The 14,850-nt window shown below is 47.6% G+C and overlaps 6 protein-coding genes across 6 annotated transcripts; 2 read left to right on the forward strand and 4 right to left on the reverse strand.

Annotated features, from left to right (window-relative positions):
• Positions 1-1,904, reverse strand: COCSADRAFT_117129 (uncharacterized protein). The gene is made up of 5 exons (XM_007701806.1): positions 1,768-1,904; positions 1,655-1,717; positions 1,558-1,606; positions 1,429-1,510; positions 1-1,385 (listed from the first exon to the last, which is right to left on the reverse strand). Exons 1-5 carry the CDS (start codon positions 1,847-1,849, stop codon positions 120-122), a joined length of 1,542 nt encoding a protein of 513 aa, XP_007699996.1. The 5' UTR covers positions 1,850-1,904; the 3' UTR covers positions 1-119.
• A 521-nt stretch (positions 1,905-2,425) lies between these two features.
• Positions 2,426-3,977, forward strand: COCSADRAFT_36692 (uncharacterized protein). Its single transcript, XM_007701579.1, has 5 exons — positions 2,426-2,632; positions 2,765-2,988; positions 3,076-3,245; positions 3,301-3,407; positions 3,457-3,977. Exons 2-5 carry the CDS (start codon positions 2,793-2,795, stop codon positions 3,650-3,652), a joined length of 669 nt encoding a protein of 222 aa, XP_007699769.1. The 5' UTR covers positions 2,426-2,632; positions 2,765-2,792; the 3' UTR covers positions 3,653-3,977.
• A 276-nt stretch (positions 3,978-4,253) lies between these two features.
• COCSADRAFT_36693 (uncharacterized protein) lies at positions 4,254-5,964 on the forward strand. The gene has a single exon (XM_007701580.1). The coding sequence runs from the start codon at positions 4,389-4,391 to the stop codon at positions 5,718-5,720; it is 1,332 nt and encodes a 443-aa protein (XP_007699770.1). The 5' UTR covers positions 4,254-4,388; the 3' UTR covers positions 5,721-5,964.
• Positions 5,965-6,534: 570 nt separating this feature from the next.
• COCSADRAFT_142278 (uncharacterized protein) lies at positions 6,535-7,142 on the reverse strand. The gene is made up of 3 exons (XM_007701807.1): positions 6,933-7,142; positions 6,753-6,875; positions 6,535-6,693 (listed from the first exon to the last, which is right to left on the reverse strand). The coding sequence occupies exons 1-3, from the start codon at positions 7,130-7,132 to the stop codon at positions 6,564-6,566; spliced, it is 453 nt and encodes a 150-aa protein (XP_007699997.1). The 5' UTR covers positions 7,133-7,142; the 3' UTR covers positions 6,535-6,563.
• Positions 7,143-8,460: 1,318 nt separating this feature from the next.
• COCSADRAFT_36696 (uncharacterized protein) lies at positions 8,461-10,555 on the reverse strand. The gene has a single exon (XM_007701581.1). It carries the CDS (start codon positions 10,529-10,531, stop codon positions 8,564-8,566), a length of 1,968 nt encoding a protein of 655 aa, XP_007699771.1. The 5' UTR covers positions 10,532-10,555; the 3' UTR covers positions 8,461-8,563.
• A 1,221-nt stretch (positions 10,556-11,776) lies between these two features.
• On the reverse strand, positions 11,777-12,385 carry COCSADRAFT_36697 (uncharacterized protein). The gene is made up of 3 exons (XM_007701582.1): positions 12,194-12,385; positions 11,990-12,127; positions 11,777-11,932 (listed from the first exon to the last, which is right to left on the reverse strand). Exons 1-3 carry the CDS (start codon positions 12,320-12,322, stop codon positions 11,882-11,884), a joined length of 318 nt encoding a protein of 105 aa, XP_007699772.1. The 5' UTR covers positions 12,323-12,385; the 3' UTR covers positions 11,777-11,881.
• Positions 12,386-14,850: the final 2,465 nt, after the last annotated feature.

Consider the following 14,850-nt stretch of genomic DNA (forward strand, 5'->3'; position numbering starts at 1 on the left):
GATTGGATCATCGTGCATTTCAATGGTCTACAGTATCAAATTTGCTACCCTGTCGCAGTGCGCCCCCATTTTGTACCCCAACGCCAGTCGTGGATGGATAATGCATACCATGGCATCGCTCATCCCAACAAGTCACCTAGGGCACCACCAGGCTTAGAGCCCGACTGCGGTGTTTGGGCAGTAGGCGTACTAGAATCAGAAGATGCAGGAGCTCCCCATAGCCCTTGGGACGTCTTCTGTTTGGCCAAATCACCCATAGTGACCTTTTGCGTGGGCGTGGAAGCCTTCTTAGGTGCAACCCCACCAAGCAACGAGGCGAAGGCATCGCCTCCAGCTTTCTTAGGAGCAGCTCCACCTCCAATGCGGCCACCTGAGGATATGGCAGAAAGTGTCGAGGCTCCTGACTGAGGAGCGGGCTGAGGTACAGATGTGAAGTAGTTTGGACCTGTTGCCTGGTATCCGGATGGCTGAGGCGGTTGGGACATGGGCGAAACTACAGATGGCGGACTGCTCATTTTATTTGTAGCAGGTGGTGGCGAGACTGTGGCAAACAAGTTGCTCAAGTTGTTGTTCTGTGAAGCAGACTGAGCCTGGGGTGCGGCGAATTGGGTCGAGGAAGTGATGGTGGATGTAGACGCTGGAGGGGCCATGTTGAAAGCCGCCACAGCTGGCTTGGCTGCGGGTGCTGCAGGTGCTGCAGACTGGAAGTCGTCGAAATCATCATCGTCTCCAAAGTCGTCGTTTGCAGCGGCAACAGGCTTCTTTCCAGCCGAGGTTGAGACTGGCGCAGGCTCGTCATCCCAAGCCAGCAAATCGACCACTGGCTCAGGCGCCTTCGCCTTCGGCTCCTCCTCCTTCTTGACCTCTTTTCGGCTTGCTGTGGGTTCTTTTCTTCGTGCAGGTGCAGGGCTTGCGCTCTCACCCTCGTCGTACTCGTCGTACTCGTCGAATCGCTCACGTCGCTGCTGTGTGTCTGCAAAACTTGACTGATTGCCCCCGAAACCACCGCCATCACCATAGACTTCTCCTCTGTAACCACCATAGTCTGCCGACTCGCTGCCAAATCCACCATATCTGCTGCCTCCACTGCCCCCAGAGAAGCCTCCACTTCCGGAGAAGCCGCCCATGCCCGCTCCACCCTCGACGCCGCCAAACTTGCTCCGGTTCGCGCGGGCCTTCTTGCGCTCGGTTCGGATACGGTCGACATCGCTGAGGAGCTCGGCCAGTTCTTTGGCGCGGTTCCGTACATTGATGCCCTGATCTTTGCCGTTCTGGTCGATGTAGTGGAACTGTCGCAGCATCTTGAGCAGTGACACATGAGAACGGGCATCATCAATTACTCGCTCCGAGCCGTGTTTGATTAGGTATTCGAGGAGTTGCAAAGCCTAGACTGTCAGCTTGCGTGGTGCCATTGAGCGTTTGAAGTACCTTGTAGATCTGTCGCCACTCTTCCGAAGCCTTTTCTGTGAAACGCTTGTAGATCATAGGCATAATCTCATTCAGTAGTTGGCTGCGCTGTCAGCAGCACTCTTTGGACCTCTGATGGACAAGACCCACTAGTTGAACGTTGCATTGGCAATCTCCTGTAATGCAGTCGAGGAGGCGCCTTGCTGGCCATTAGCAACCGCTCATACGATGTGCACAAGCAGCTTACCCCACGGTTCGTTGTTTGTGGCCTCGCGCACCTTGGCCTCCATTTCAGTGTAGTTCATCACCGCTAGGCAGCATGTCAGCGATGGCCAGCTGGCTTCTCTCTTATGGGCGTACCATTTTGGGCTTTGCGGAAACCAGCCTTGAGGTCGTAGAGCGTGAGATTGCTCACTTGGTCTTTCAAGCTGCTCAAATCCATGGCTGTGACTGCTGCGCGCGTTGTTGGGGGTTGTTTGTCGACGTGGGTGTGCTGGTATGGGGGAGGCAGCTTGGGTACTGATGGGCTCGGTAACGGACCCCCGAGAGCGCCCTTGCAAACGCCAGTAGGGGCGAAGATGTCACACAAGGTTCAACGAGGCAAGGCGAGCTTTTAGGGTCTCTTACACGCAACCTAGGCCCATGTGTCGATCCTGAAACTGATTATATGCGCATTTGCCCTGTCTCGCCCAATCCCGTTGTATGGCCGAATAGCTTCTGAAGTTGCTCCATGGACACACGTGACAAGCTCTTGACTCTCTCTCTCCAACACCTCCCAGCACGAACCTCAAGTTTATCATGAATGCAGTGACGCAGAGACGCAAAGGTCGCAGACTCTCCTTCGCACATGGCTGTGACAGGCACAAGCGGCCCGTCTGCAATGGCTGTCTGGAGGAGACCCACCAGTCAACAGATGGGTTCTGAATGGTATTAGTAGAGCAATGGATCCGCCGAATCGGGCAACGCGCTAAATGTAAAGTCGGCGGTTTGTGCTTAAGCTTGAGGTATCCAAAGTTTTCTATCCCATCTGCCATTCGCCTGCTCCACCAGCGACTTCGCATCAGTTTGTGCCATCATCTGTACTATATTTGTCTCTATTTCATACGTCTGGCTGCATCGCCGTGCCATTGAGCACTGTCGCCGCATATTCGCCGCCCCCGCGCACATCCGTTGATTGTGCAATTGCAAGAGCCGCTAGCCGTGCGTGTCGAGAACAATAGCTACAGTAAGACAGGACCCTTTTCACCCTCACTGCGCTTCAGCCTCCAGGTGCCACGCACATGTTGCGTCACAGGCAAACACGCTGTTATCTCACCACGATTCACCGCCAAGGCACATGGCACTGACTACCTTTCAGGTTAGACGCTACACCCCGCGTCTGCATCATGCCCCACCTACCTCGAGCCTCTGCTCTATCTGCTTTCCGTGTAGCTCCTCAATTCCGCGCCTCTGTCCATAAACGCTTCTTCACTCCTTCGGCATACAACATGGCCATCAAAGCTTACTTCGATTGCACCTGGAAGGGCCCCGTCGTCGAGGTTGACAACACTGGAAAGGTCACAAAGGTCGGCCAGGTCGAAGGTAGCTACTCCTGCACCCCAGCTGTCGGCATATCTCTTTGTGCAGATAGCCCAAGTGCCTAATCTGTCGCTGACCATCACACCCCAGAACAGTCTGGTCGCATCAACTTTGACCTTTTCGACGATGTAGTTCCCAAGACTGCCGAAAACTTCCGCGCGCTGTGCACTGGCGAGAAGGGCTTCGGCTACAAGGGCTCCAGATTCCATCGCGTGATCCCCAACTTCATGCTCCAGGGTGGCGATTTCACCCGCGGCAACGTACGTGTCTGACTGGGTGTACTCAGAGGCAGCTGATTGACATATTGCAATGCAGGGCACCGGAGGCAAGTCCATCTATGGCGACAAGTTCGCCGACGAGAACTTTAAGCTTCAGCACGACCGACCCTTCCTCCTCTCCATGGCCAACGCCGGCCCCAACACGTATGTCACCGACACATTTGTATACTAGGGCGGAGCTGACAGATTACAGCAACGGTTCCCAGTTCTTCATCACCACCGTCATCACCTCGTGGCTCGACGGCAAGCACGTCGTATTCGGCGGCGTCCCTGATGGCGATGTCGAGTCGTACAAGGTTGTCCGAGCTATTGAGGCATGCGGATCTGATAGCGGTGCTATCAAGGACAAGAGCAAGCCGCCTACGATTGTTGCTGCTGGCATCCAGTAGACGTGTGGAGTACGTCGTAATGGGCTGGTGAGGACTTGAGATGGCTCGGAATAGACCTTTGCTTCTGACGTAGGCATCGTCGATGAAAGTGTACGATCAACCCGATAGCTATGAATGGAATGATATATGACCCAGAAATTGTAATTTGACCTCTTTGGCTCTATCCAGTAGTTCATGGTTTTCCCCCACAGTCTCAGCGCATTCGTTCGGGATAAATTTTGTCGCGAGTGCGGGGTAAAACTGCCCCGCACTCGTCATCGTCTCGGTGTGGTGTACGCGACGCAAAATGTACGGGATACAACTGCTCTTGACAAGGTTATGTGAGAATCTCAAACGTATATAAGGTTTGAAGGGAGGCATTGAGAAAACTAGGTACCCACTCAAATGCTATCACACACGATTCGTATAGCCGCTGCTGCTCCAAGCTCCCCACCTGTTACAAGTTATCCAACCACATGACGGCCCTGGTTGGTATGAAATTATTGAGGATAGCTCCACTGTAGTGGCGGCTATGGCTAATCTAGCACGCGTGGCCCGCAATTCTACCGGATAGGGCGCGATGTCGACATTCTGTGAAAATAGTCATCTTGATATCGTTGGCGTTGACATAAGAAATCTTGACCCCACGGTCGTTACGCTCGATATCGGGTTTAATGACGGACTGAAGGCTTCTTTACCGCAATTTCAGTTATACTCTGTTTCATCATCAGTGGAATAATTGTTCAATAGTAAAACAATGCCTTCATATCACGCCTCGACTTATGGCATCCATGCCGATGACCGCATCAATGCGCTTACCGATGTTGCCCCGCCAATTCACACGTCCACCACGTTTCGCTATCCACGCAACCCAGACAAACTGCAGCCTGTTCCCGATGAGGGCGAGTTCGTGGACCTGCAAACACCGCTCGTGTACTCGCGTCTCGCATCGGCCAGCACCAATCGTCTAGAGACCATACTAGCACCTTTGATGTACCCCGATGCTAATGAGAGCGAATTGGATGGAAGCAACGGCCTTGCTAACCACGTCGTCAGCTATACGAGTGGATTGAGTGCATTTCATGCGTTGCTGGTGAATATTGTTCCCAAGGTTGTGGCCATCAGTGGGGGGTACCATGGCTGCCACGGAGTGATTGATCTGCACAAAAAGATGCACGGCGTCAAGACAGTCGACCTCCACGCCGACGATTCAGCCTGGGATGCTATTGGTTTAGGCAAGGGCGATCTCGTTCATCTAGAGACCCCCTTGAACCCCACCGGCGAGGCCTTTGAAATCGCAAAGTATGCAAAGCGAGCGCACGCAAGAGGTGCCTTGCTAAGTGTCGACGCGACTTTTGCGCCTCCGGGCCTTCAAGATCCATTCAAATGGGGTGCCGATATTGTCATGCACAGTGGAACGAAATATATCGGCGGTCACAGCGATATGCTTTGCGGTATTCTTGCTACATCTGCCGGGCCTGAAGGCCTCAAGCGGGCAAAGACATTACGTGCAGAGCGCATCTTCCTTGGAGCCGTACTGGGCAATCTGGAAAGCTGGCTCGGCGTGCGCAGTCTGCGTACCTTGGACCTGCGTGTGCAGCGCCAGTCTTCCAATGCCGACAGCCTCGTTGGCTGGCTGAATGATTCGCTAAATGGCAAGGGAGAAGATGTGGAAGCTGTTAAGAAGGTTGTTAGTAAAGTCAAGCACGCATCACTCCAGACTTCCGACATGTCTTGGCTCGAGCAGCAGATGCCCAATGGCTTTGGTCCCGTATTCAGCATCTGTATGAAGGAAGCGAAACAGGCTCGTACGCTCCCATCGCACCTCCGGCTCTTCCATCACGCTACTAGTCTGGGTGGTGTGGAGAGCTTGATCGAGTGGAGGAGGATGAGCGATACTGAGGTGGATGAGAGATTATTGCGTGTTAGTGTGGGCGTGGAAAACTGGGAAGATTTGAAAAACGACTTGCTGAGTGCTTTCAAAGCACTGGCGAGTGGTGAAGCTACACAGGAAACACATGGCAGTGAGAAGGTGCAGGTCGGACAAGACGGAGCGCAGATGCCGGAGACAGGAGCGGGGGCTGTGTGAGAAGTCACTCCGATTTTCTCTGCTGACGTTTGGGAGAGCGGTTGGTTCGCGAATATATATGTTTATGTATAAGTAGGTGTGAGACTCCACTCAGTATTAAAGATTGAGCGGCTTATTGAAATTATTAAATTCCGTGTTCAAGTAGATGCAGGTTTACTATAAGTAGGCCGGTGAAATTTTACTAGGGGACGAAGCCGCGCAGTAAATCGCGAATGCAGCTGTACTTCCAACGAGGCCTAAAGGGTGTGCTTTTCTTTTGGATGAGTCTGTTTGAATCGCTTATTGCAACTGATTTGATTATGTCTTTCATGACAGTACAGTTGCCCGATGTTGAAGTTGATAAGTTGATATTTTGAGGTTGCAGATCATGTAGCCTACTACCCCTAAGTATCATCACCCATAATTAAAGTTCAGCGAGTAGCTTCCACATATACGGTTCCTCTGTTATGAGACTGTGACGCACCGACTATACCTCTACCCAGATATGTGAGTGTCGAAGCGCATATGCAAGTTGGTCTTCGCGTTTAGACAGGTGAGTGTTTGTCTAAACGATGAATCATAGCGGCGCATAGCCAATCCAGGTCTTCTGACGTCCATTCCTGGGGTGTTTTCCTTAGAGTAGGGAGGAGCTGAACAAGCAGTGATACCCCTGTGTCTGTGAGACAATCTACCAATTCAAGCGATTGCAAGCGGTCCGACTAGACAGATCCGCTGCCTCTGCCTTTTCTAGTCCAATCTAACACGGGTTGTCTCTCCTGGATGAGGCGAGTTGAGTATTCTCGAGTGTTTGGCTGAATCAAGTTTGTTGTTGGATCTTTCGAAATTTATTCCATTACTAACTCGCTACGAGCATGCCGGACTCGTACTTGGTCTCACAGCAGCATTCGACGGGTTCGTTTGTCCACAGCCCCTCACCGCACCACTAATCGTATCATCAACTGCTGCATTGAACGCTGCACCGCAGTTCGGATCACTGAGGTACTATGTCAGCAAGAAACCTTTCCCAATAATTTTTTGCTAGCAATAGCTTACCTCGCACCACCACTCGCATTGTTGAACCAAGAACAAACATCATGCGAGAAGCAATCCTGTGTATATACGTTGCCAAGTGCAGCGCCTGAGCAGCCTGCTCCGCAGCGGCCGTTACAGCTGTAACTATGGATTATGTCAGTTACTGTATGGATGGATATGTGGTAGGGTTGGATTGCGTACTCTCCGCCGTTTGCGCTGTTTGTGCCGAAGTTGCTGCCTACGATGCCGGCCCAGCGACATGTCTGGCCGGCCGCGTTAGTCCATGTTGCTGTTGCTGTGGCGCCGACCCTGAGACATGATATTTGGCGTTTTTCCAGGGCAGGAGCTGCAAACGCTGGGATTGCTAAGAGAGAAGTGAGATAGAGACTGAGGAGATACATGTTGGGTAGTAGCTTCGTAGACAGACGATTTTTTAGCGTTGGCGATGATTGCACTGCCGATTGTATCTGCAGGATTCTTTTAGATACTGTGGATTCGACTTATATAGTGGAAATTAAATGAGCAAAAGACTGTGTTTTCAGCGGAGATTTGATGCAGATCTACACTCGGCAAGTAGTTGATCTCTCCCCGCAGGGACGGTAGCTAGAATACCTTGGAGCATTTTCAAGACGGACGTTCCTGCCATATGAAGTACAAGCGCCAGAGACTACGCGACTGGAACTGTTCCCATCTGTCCTTAATCTCACCACATGATATTTCCTAAACGGCCGAGTATTCGGTCTTGTCCAGCTAGTATGAACGTTCACCCAGTGATTTATCTGCAATTGGCGGAAGCTTACAGCCGCATCCTGAGTTTGCGGCGTTCATCCCGTTTCGAGACATTTAGATCTATACGAGATAGAGCATAGTAGAACAATTCGGGTCGCGACATGCGGGGGTGTAATGTTGCAATAGTAGAGTTACCGAGGCTCGGGGGCGTGTATTCTAGGTACAGACTAGTATAGTTAAGTGGAGAATACAGACCACCAAAGCAATGTTTAGACCTGACTTCTCCATAATTAGGTTAGATAGATCTTGTCTAGATACTTTTCTACTGTAGGCAAAGACCGTACCGGCATCTTCTTCGGCCTGCTATTCGATTTTCTCGGCGTCCCGCTCGACGACATTGCAAATGAGTACAAGAACACGGAGCTGGTACTCGTGCACATCCGCGACACTGTCATGGCACGCCTATTGCAGAGTCCGGCGTTTAGGATGTACGCAGCGTCGGAAATGGCGGGGAAGAGGGTCAAGTGCAGTTGGATGATTTGTCGCCTGAGTTGATGGAGAAAGGGAGGCAGGCGGCGCTGCGGATGGTGGGTGCAAAGAGAGAAAGTATGCCGAGAATTTTGGATATATTGGATGAAGAGTTTGGGGGTGCGGAGCGGTATTTGAGGGAGAGGTGTGGGACAAGTCATAAGCAGCTTGAGACGCTGAGGAGGAATCTAGTGGTGGGGGTGTAGGCGAAAAGGGAGCTTCGTGAGGCTACTGGTAGAGGTGAGATGGAGCGCATGCATGTGAGTGGTGCTGATCAATGGTCAAACAACCGTATCGTGGGTTCGTCCGGACGAGTGATGTACGGATCGCACATAGGCCTTCTCGATCAACCATTGCTGTGCTTGTCTTTGGAACTACCTTTGAATTTAGGTTTAGTTATTCCTCACCAACTATACGCTTTCTAAGACTTACCAATAGCTACGAAGACGATGGAGCATGAAATCAAAAAACGTGGATATATAAAACGCATCTTGAATTCTGATTTCTCTGTCTATTCTTCTCATCCAGTTCACACACACACACACACTCTCTCTCTCTCTCTACTTGAGATTTTACTATGAATGCGTCTTCTCCAGCACAACCTGTACCGATCCGTCGTCATCACCCATACTCGTATATCTGACTTTACAACCCGCAGCCCAAACATCCAATTCATCATTCCCTCTCTGCGCCACCCTTGCCAAGTCATTCGCCTCAGCGCCCAGCCCCACCACGCTATCCAGCAAAAGCCTGGTTACGTCGACCTGGCGATGAGCTCTTGCCGAGAAAGACTTCCGCGTATAAAGTGCCATGATCCCCGTAATGGCTGCCGCTCCAACCAAGCACACCATACCCACGAGAAGGATACTCGGCACGTACGTGATGCGGTACTGCTGCTGCATTTCAAATGCGGGGACATTGATTGTGTATTCAGGACGGTGGTGCGAAGCATTTTTACTGGATGCCGCTACCTCGTATATAATACGCTGCGTCTCGCCCGAAGCGTAGAGAAAATTGAGGGAAAAGTTGGTAAAAGTGTCGTTGGCTCTGGTTCCCCACTCTTCCACTTCTGCCGCATGCATTTTGTTGAGCGCCGGCCCAAGACCCGGAATCACTGATCCGGGGGCGTGGAAGTTGAAGTTGCTCCATTGGAACTTGGCGAGCAGAGAGGGAACGATGGCTTTTTCCTGTGAGGAGGGAAAGGAGGTGGTGTCAATGGTCCAGCCGCTGATGCTTGAATCATTGCTTGGGACCCGAGTCGAGTTCGCGAGTCCTTGTTCGCGGTACAGTACACATCGCAACCCACTTATGGACATGTTGCCTTGCGTTCCGTTGAACTTCCATTGGCTCATGTTGAAGGCGCGGTAGCCCACGTCGCCATATTGAGACGGAGTCGTACTGTTGGACAAGTTGAACCGCTCCAAGTGACCTAGGTACGCCTCACGATAGCCCAGAGAAAATGCAACGTATGTGTAGCTGTCGCCGTCTCCGGTCTGGATGTTCTGTGGTACACCTGGGTAGTTGGCTTGGAATATGGTGTTGTTTGACTTGGTGGTCGTGTTGAGCATGAGTCCGATTTGTGTGTTGAGCGGGCCTAGGGGCTGCATGACGGATATTGACAATGGCAAATCGGGGATGCAGTCAACCGAGATTCGATAGGCTGGTACGTTCTCTAGCTTGGAAATGGACGGCGGCAGAGATCGTAGCGATTGAGTTGTTGCGTTGACGCCCACGTAGGTACCATTGGTTAGCTTCGAGGCGGCATCTTCGTAGGATAGGTCGGTCAGAAGGCTCATCATGTCCTTTGCGACTTGGGCGTTCTGAGACATGTCGAAGTCGTACAAACGCAGTTTAAGATAATTGTCCATTCCGAGATTGGCGTTGACAACAGCGTCGGTTTGCAGTCGTAAAGCAGCCAAAGTCTTTGAAGAGCTGAGTTCAGAAAATGCCTCGTAGGCAATGACATTGCTCAACGCTGTTCTAGACACAGCGGAGAGAATGGTCAACAGAGCAAAAGTTGCGAGTGACCAGGTCTTGCCGAGAAGCAGGTTGCGAAGATGGAAAAGGTCGTAATTCCCGCCAGACGTACCGCTAGCAGCTACCAGCGTGCGAAGTGGAACTGGTTTCGATTGTTGTTCGTTCACAACGGAAACGCGGGCGCTTGCAAACCACACATAGTTCACAGCTGCCATGAACATGGGCGCTAGGATCGCTCCTGTAATTACATCAATCGCCTTTGCCTGTGCTTGGCTAAGTCGGCCCCCAATCTCCTCACCCGCGAATGTGTCGAAGATACGCGGGTTGGCTCGGACACATGCCAGCCATGTGATGAGCGCGACAAGTGGAATCGCCAGCGTCAGGGCAATCTGCACAGCCGACCATGATTGTGAGGAACTCTTTTCCAAGCCAGGAACAATGGGTGTTGTTGTTGTATACGCAGGAGCTTTCTTCGCTTCGGAGGTTGAGGGGTCCTCAGTCACGGGTACTGGACCATAAGGCTGCGAGTTAGGTCCTCCCAGTAGATGGAGAGCGCTGTTTACCATAGTTTGGTGGAAAACTCCATCTATGAAATCAAGTGAGGTTGTAAGTTTATTATACGTCCCCGGACAATGCCAGACGTGGTTTTGGCCCCCAAATCGCTGCTCCACTCAAGCGTTTCCTGAGCCAATAGACATACGAAACGGGAAACCCAAATCTCCTAGCACTTTCTTGCCATACTCCTACAATTTAGCCCTCGAGGCACGCAGCAGCGCATTGACTGGCTGGCTAGGCATAGCCACAAAGTATCATGTCAGACTGGGTCCCATACACGCATCGAAAACATGCTGAACACCCTCCACAGGGGGTCTGCAGCTACAGACTTCTACCAGCGTGTTAGGCTGGCAAAGCATCAAATTGAAGCTCGTTCCGAATCGGATTCAACAGCGAAAGAGCCGGCACCAACCTGCGGCCTGTCATTCTTATTTCCTCGCTCCCACTAGGCTACAAAACATAGCGGTGGCCGAGCCACTACGGCATTAGCACAGATGATGTCCAAGGAAGCACGGACAGTGCCTTTCAATAGGTCAATGCTATTGAGAGAGGGATCGGGCGCGACAGCGCTCCCGTCGCAATAGAAGTGGGGTTGTCGTTGACGCTGTCGAGTTGGCGGTCTGCTCAGTAAATATTCCAACCGAAGAAGAGGCTACGGTGTTGGAGTATATACGAGACGAACATGACCCAGATACAATCCTGATTCCATGGGAAAGGATGAAAAGCTGCATTGCGGCTGTGGCGCAGGCCAATCGAAAGATTTGACTGGCGATGCGTCCTTGTTTTCTCGGTTGTGGCGCCATACATCACATCCACCGGGAAACAAAGAAGGTACCTGCAGCTAGTGCGCGGACTCTCAACGTCAATCCGAATCCAAGCGACTGTTGCCATGAGTGAGTTGGTTAAACTCTCCTTCGCTTCGCTATTGGCAAGGATTGAACCTTTGTTGCCATTCTGGCTTCCTGCAATTACGCGCTGGAGTAATGGTCTACTCTTTACGCTAGCTTAGTGCACTTTCTGTGGACGAATGAAGCTACCTCACGGGATGCATTCTTGAACAGATCAACTCAAGATGGGAACCCAAGTGTCGCTAGCAGGGCCTGTTGGAGATTTTTCCTGTTTGAATTTTGCTTATCTAACTAATCACTACTCATACAGCGCGTTTTCGTTGGAAACAGTATGACAACATACTTGGCCAAGCATGCATGAAACATGGTAGACGACATGATCAAGTGGTGAGTCATAGGAAAGTTCAATGGTCCATTTGTCTAGATTTATAAACTACTACGTAAGGCTGACACGAGGATGCACAGCACGGCCTTTGATTGACTTCCAACTCGTCTTGACAGCCCATCAAGTATTCAAGAAATTGTCCTCTTGGTGCAAGCACTGGCGGGAGGCGTCTGGCATATCTGTGAAACTCAAATTAGTTACCGGTAAATATCAAGATACGCGACATTCAAACATACCAGGGTGTTCTGTTGATATTCAGGACTTCCAACTGTGCAGACTTTTGGGCTGTTACCACAATTGCAGAAAGTTGTGGCCTTGCAGGTCTGGATCGTGGTGCCTGGTCCGGGGTATGCTGGGAAGGAATAGCTGTAGTTCTAGAGGGTGGCTTAGCTCTGAAAGGAGTAAAACTGAAGGCAAGAGAATAGCTAAGAGATACGTACCCAGTTGCAAGCATCACCAGGCTGCTTTCCCTGGCAGATCTTGGCAAGCTCCGTATTCAGTTGGTTGACGGTAAGGACTTGCGCCAAAGCGCAAGAGGCGAAGAGGGAAGCAATGACAGATGTCTTCATGATGAGCTAGATTATTAGGATAAATATGTTTGATAGCTGCTGCGAAGTCTGTACTATGGAGTGATTGAGGGCTTCGTGATACGGACTTGACTTTATATATACATAAATTAAATAGAGCGGTGAGATACGAGAGGTCTAGACTAATGCATAATTAGTCTAGACACGGAGCTTTTAATGTCAGCATGTCAGCGCTACGATAAACTAGCTTGGAACCCTACAAGCATGTTCTACGAATAGAGACTAGGCTAGAAAATGGGTACCCTCTATTATAGTGTTAGGTAGAGGTTAGGTAGTAGTCGCACGGGCCATAGGTAGAGGTTAGATTAGGTCGCCTAGACCTTAGGTCGTAGTTTGTTTAGGTATACAGCCACGCGTCAAAAGTTTCGCAAGTCAAGCTACCCCACTAAACCTCCACCCCCCACTATCTATATTTTGAATACCTCCTACTAACGCTACAGCGTACTAATTCTATTGTATAATGTCGCAAAATGCTTGCCGTCGCCGAAATATTACAATAGAGGAGCGAAATATCGTAATTAGTATGTTAGGTAGCGGTTATACTGTAACTAAAGTTGCAGCTATCTTTTTATAAGCTATTACTACTATTATCTACCTCTATTAAAAGTATAACACTGCCTTAACTACGGTAGATAGGCTTTGTAGTAGTTAGCTATAGATACTTTTAAAGTATTAGAGGAAGATTATATTTTGTAAAGTACGCCGTTCGCCTAAAATTAAGTATAAATAGCTGCTTAAAGCTGCGACTATAGTGCAGCCTAACGGCACCTCTTTACCTACCTTTAGTAAGTCTATGCTTTATTAGATACTCTATAGACTTAATGTACAGAAGGGTGACACAAATAAAACGTAATTAAAAAAGTTCTAGTTTTTAAACTAGTATAACTTTAGATCTAGCCTAGCTAGAACTAAGTGAGTTGGTGGTGTGAAGAGCTACAATATAGGAGATTAAAATAGAGTTCTAACTTTTTGCTTAGTAAGTAGTTGGCTAAGCATATTAATAGTTAAAATGGACGATGTTGAAAATAAATTTTTAAAGCTTATATAACTTTTTAATAGACATATAGAATTTACTAAAAAGGATATATTGTAGTATATTCTTAGTAAAGGTCACTTGACTTAGTTTTGAAGTTTCTTAGTTTAATAATTAGATATCTTTATTATAAAAAAGAAGCTATAAATTACTTAATAGATATTACTAATCTAGACTGGTAGCTAGATAGTACATCTTGATTTCTACTAAGTTCTAAATTCTAGTCTTCTAAGTTCCTAAGATAGCTCTTAAATTTTCTAAATTAGAAATTAAAATCTCTTATTTACTTAACCTAAAAATTACTTCTAAAAATATAATTATCCCTCTTAATAAGTCTCTTAAGACTATTAACGATCCTACATATTATATTAAGAAGAAGAAAAACTAACATTTTAACTAAAAAGAGCTTGTAAAGAATTAATTTAAAAAACTTTAACTAGAGCTAAAAGAGCTATCAATAGGGACTTAACTCAGAGTCCAAAGAAGTAAAATAAAAGACTATTAGTTAAAAGTAGTTAAGATATTTCTACTAAGAGGTCATAGCGGATTTTAAAAAATAGAGGATATAGCTATAAAATAGAAAATAAAAAGTCTATTATAAACGCGTTTAGAGATAGAAATAGGTTTATATCTACTAAGAAGTAGCTAAAGAATATTAAAAATATAAATTCTATAAAAACTATAGAGAGGTGACATAAATATAACGTAATAAAACAGGTTGTAGTTTTTAAACTATTATAACTTTAGATCTAGACTAGTTAAGACTTAACGGGTTAGTGCTCTGAAAAGCTACGATCTATATGATTTAGTAAAAGAACTAATATTTTGCTTAGTTAGTAGTTAAAAGAAATTATTTAAAGTTAAACTTAGAGTACTATAAAACGCTAACTAAAACTTAAATTTACCTAATAGTGGGCGTACAAAATCGGCTATAAGGTAAATATAATATTAATTTTATATAAGTATATAACATCCTAGATTATAAGCTATACTTTCTTGATCAAATCTTCTGATAAAAGGAAAATAAGAAAAAAAACTTTTTTAGATATAATTAGATATTAGTAGTATCTAATACTTTATATATAAGCTCTTTACTTTTACTACAGCATTATAACGTCTAGATAGTGATAAAATATAATTATCTATATCCTATTATAATAAAGCTTACTTTACCTCTTTTATAGCTTTAATAAAGCTATTAATACACTATTCGGTATTACCTAGGCCTAAAGATTTAAATAGACGTTTACTAAGACAGTCTTTAAGTAAACTCCACACGTTTTCTATTAGGTTTAAATTAGGACTATAGAGTAGATAAGAATAAAGCTTAACTTTATTTCTTAAAAACTAAGCAACAACGTTCTGTATAGTATAGATTTTAGAGTTATCCTACTAAAACTACTACTCTATATAGCTATTAGTATCTATTTTAGTTTATTTTATTTAATTATTACGTATCTTAGCGTAGGGAGAAAAA

The sequence above is a fragment of the Bipolaris sorokiniana genome, assembly GCF_000338995.1.
Source record: "Bipolaris sorokiniana ND90Pr unplaced genomic scaffold COCSAscaffold_7, whole genome shotgun sequence".
NCBI classification, from domain to species: Eukaryota; Fungi; Ascomycota; class Dothideomycetes; order Pleosporales; family Pleosporaceae; genus Bipolaris; species Bipolaris sorokiniana.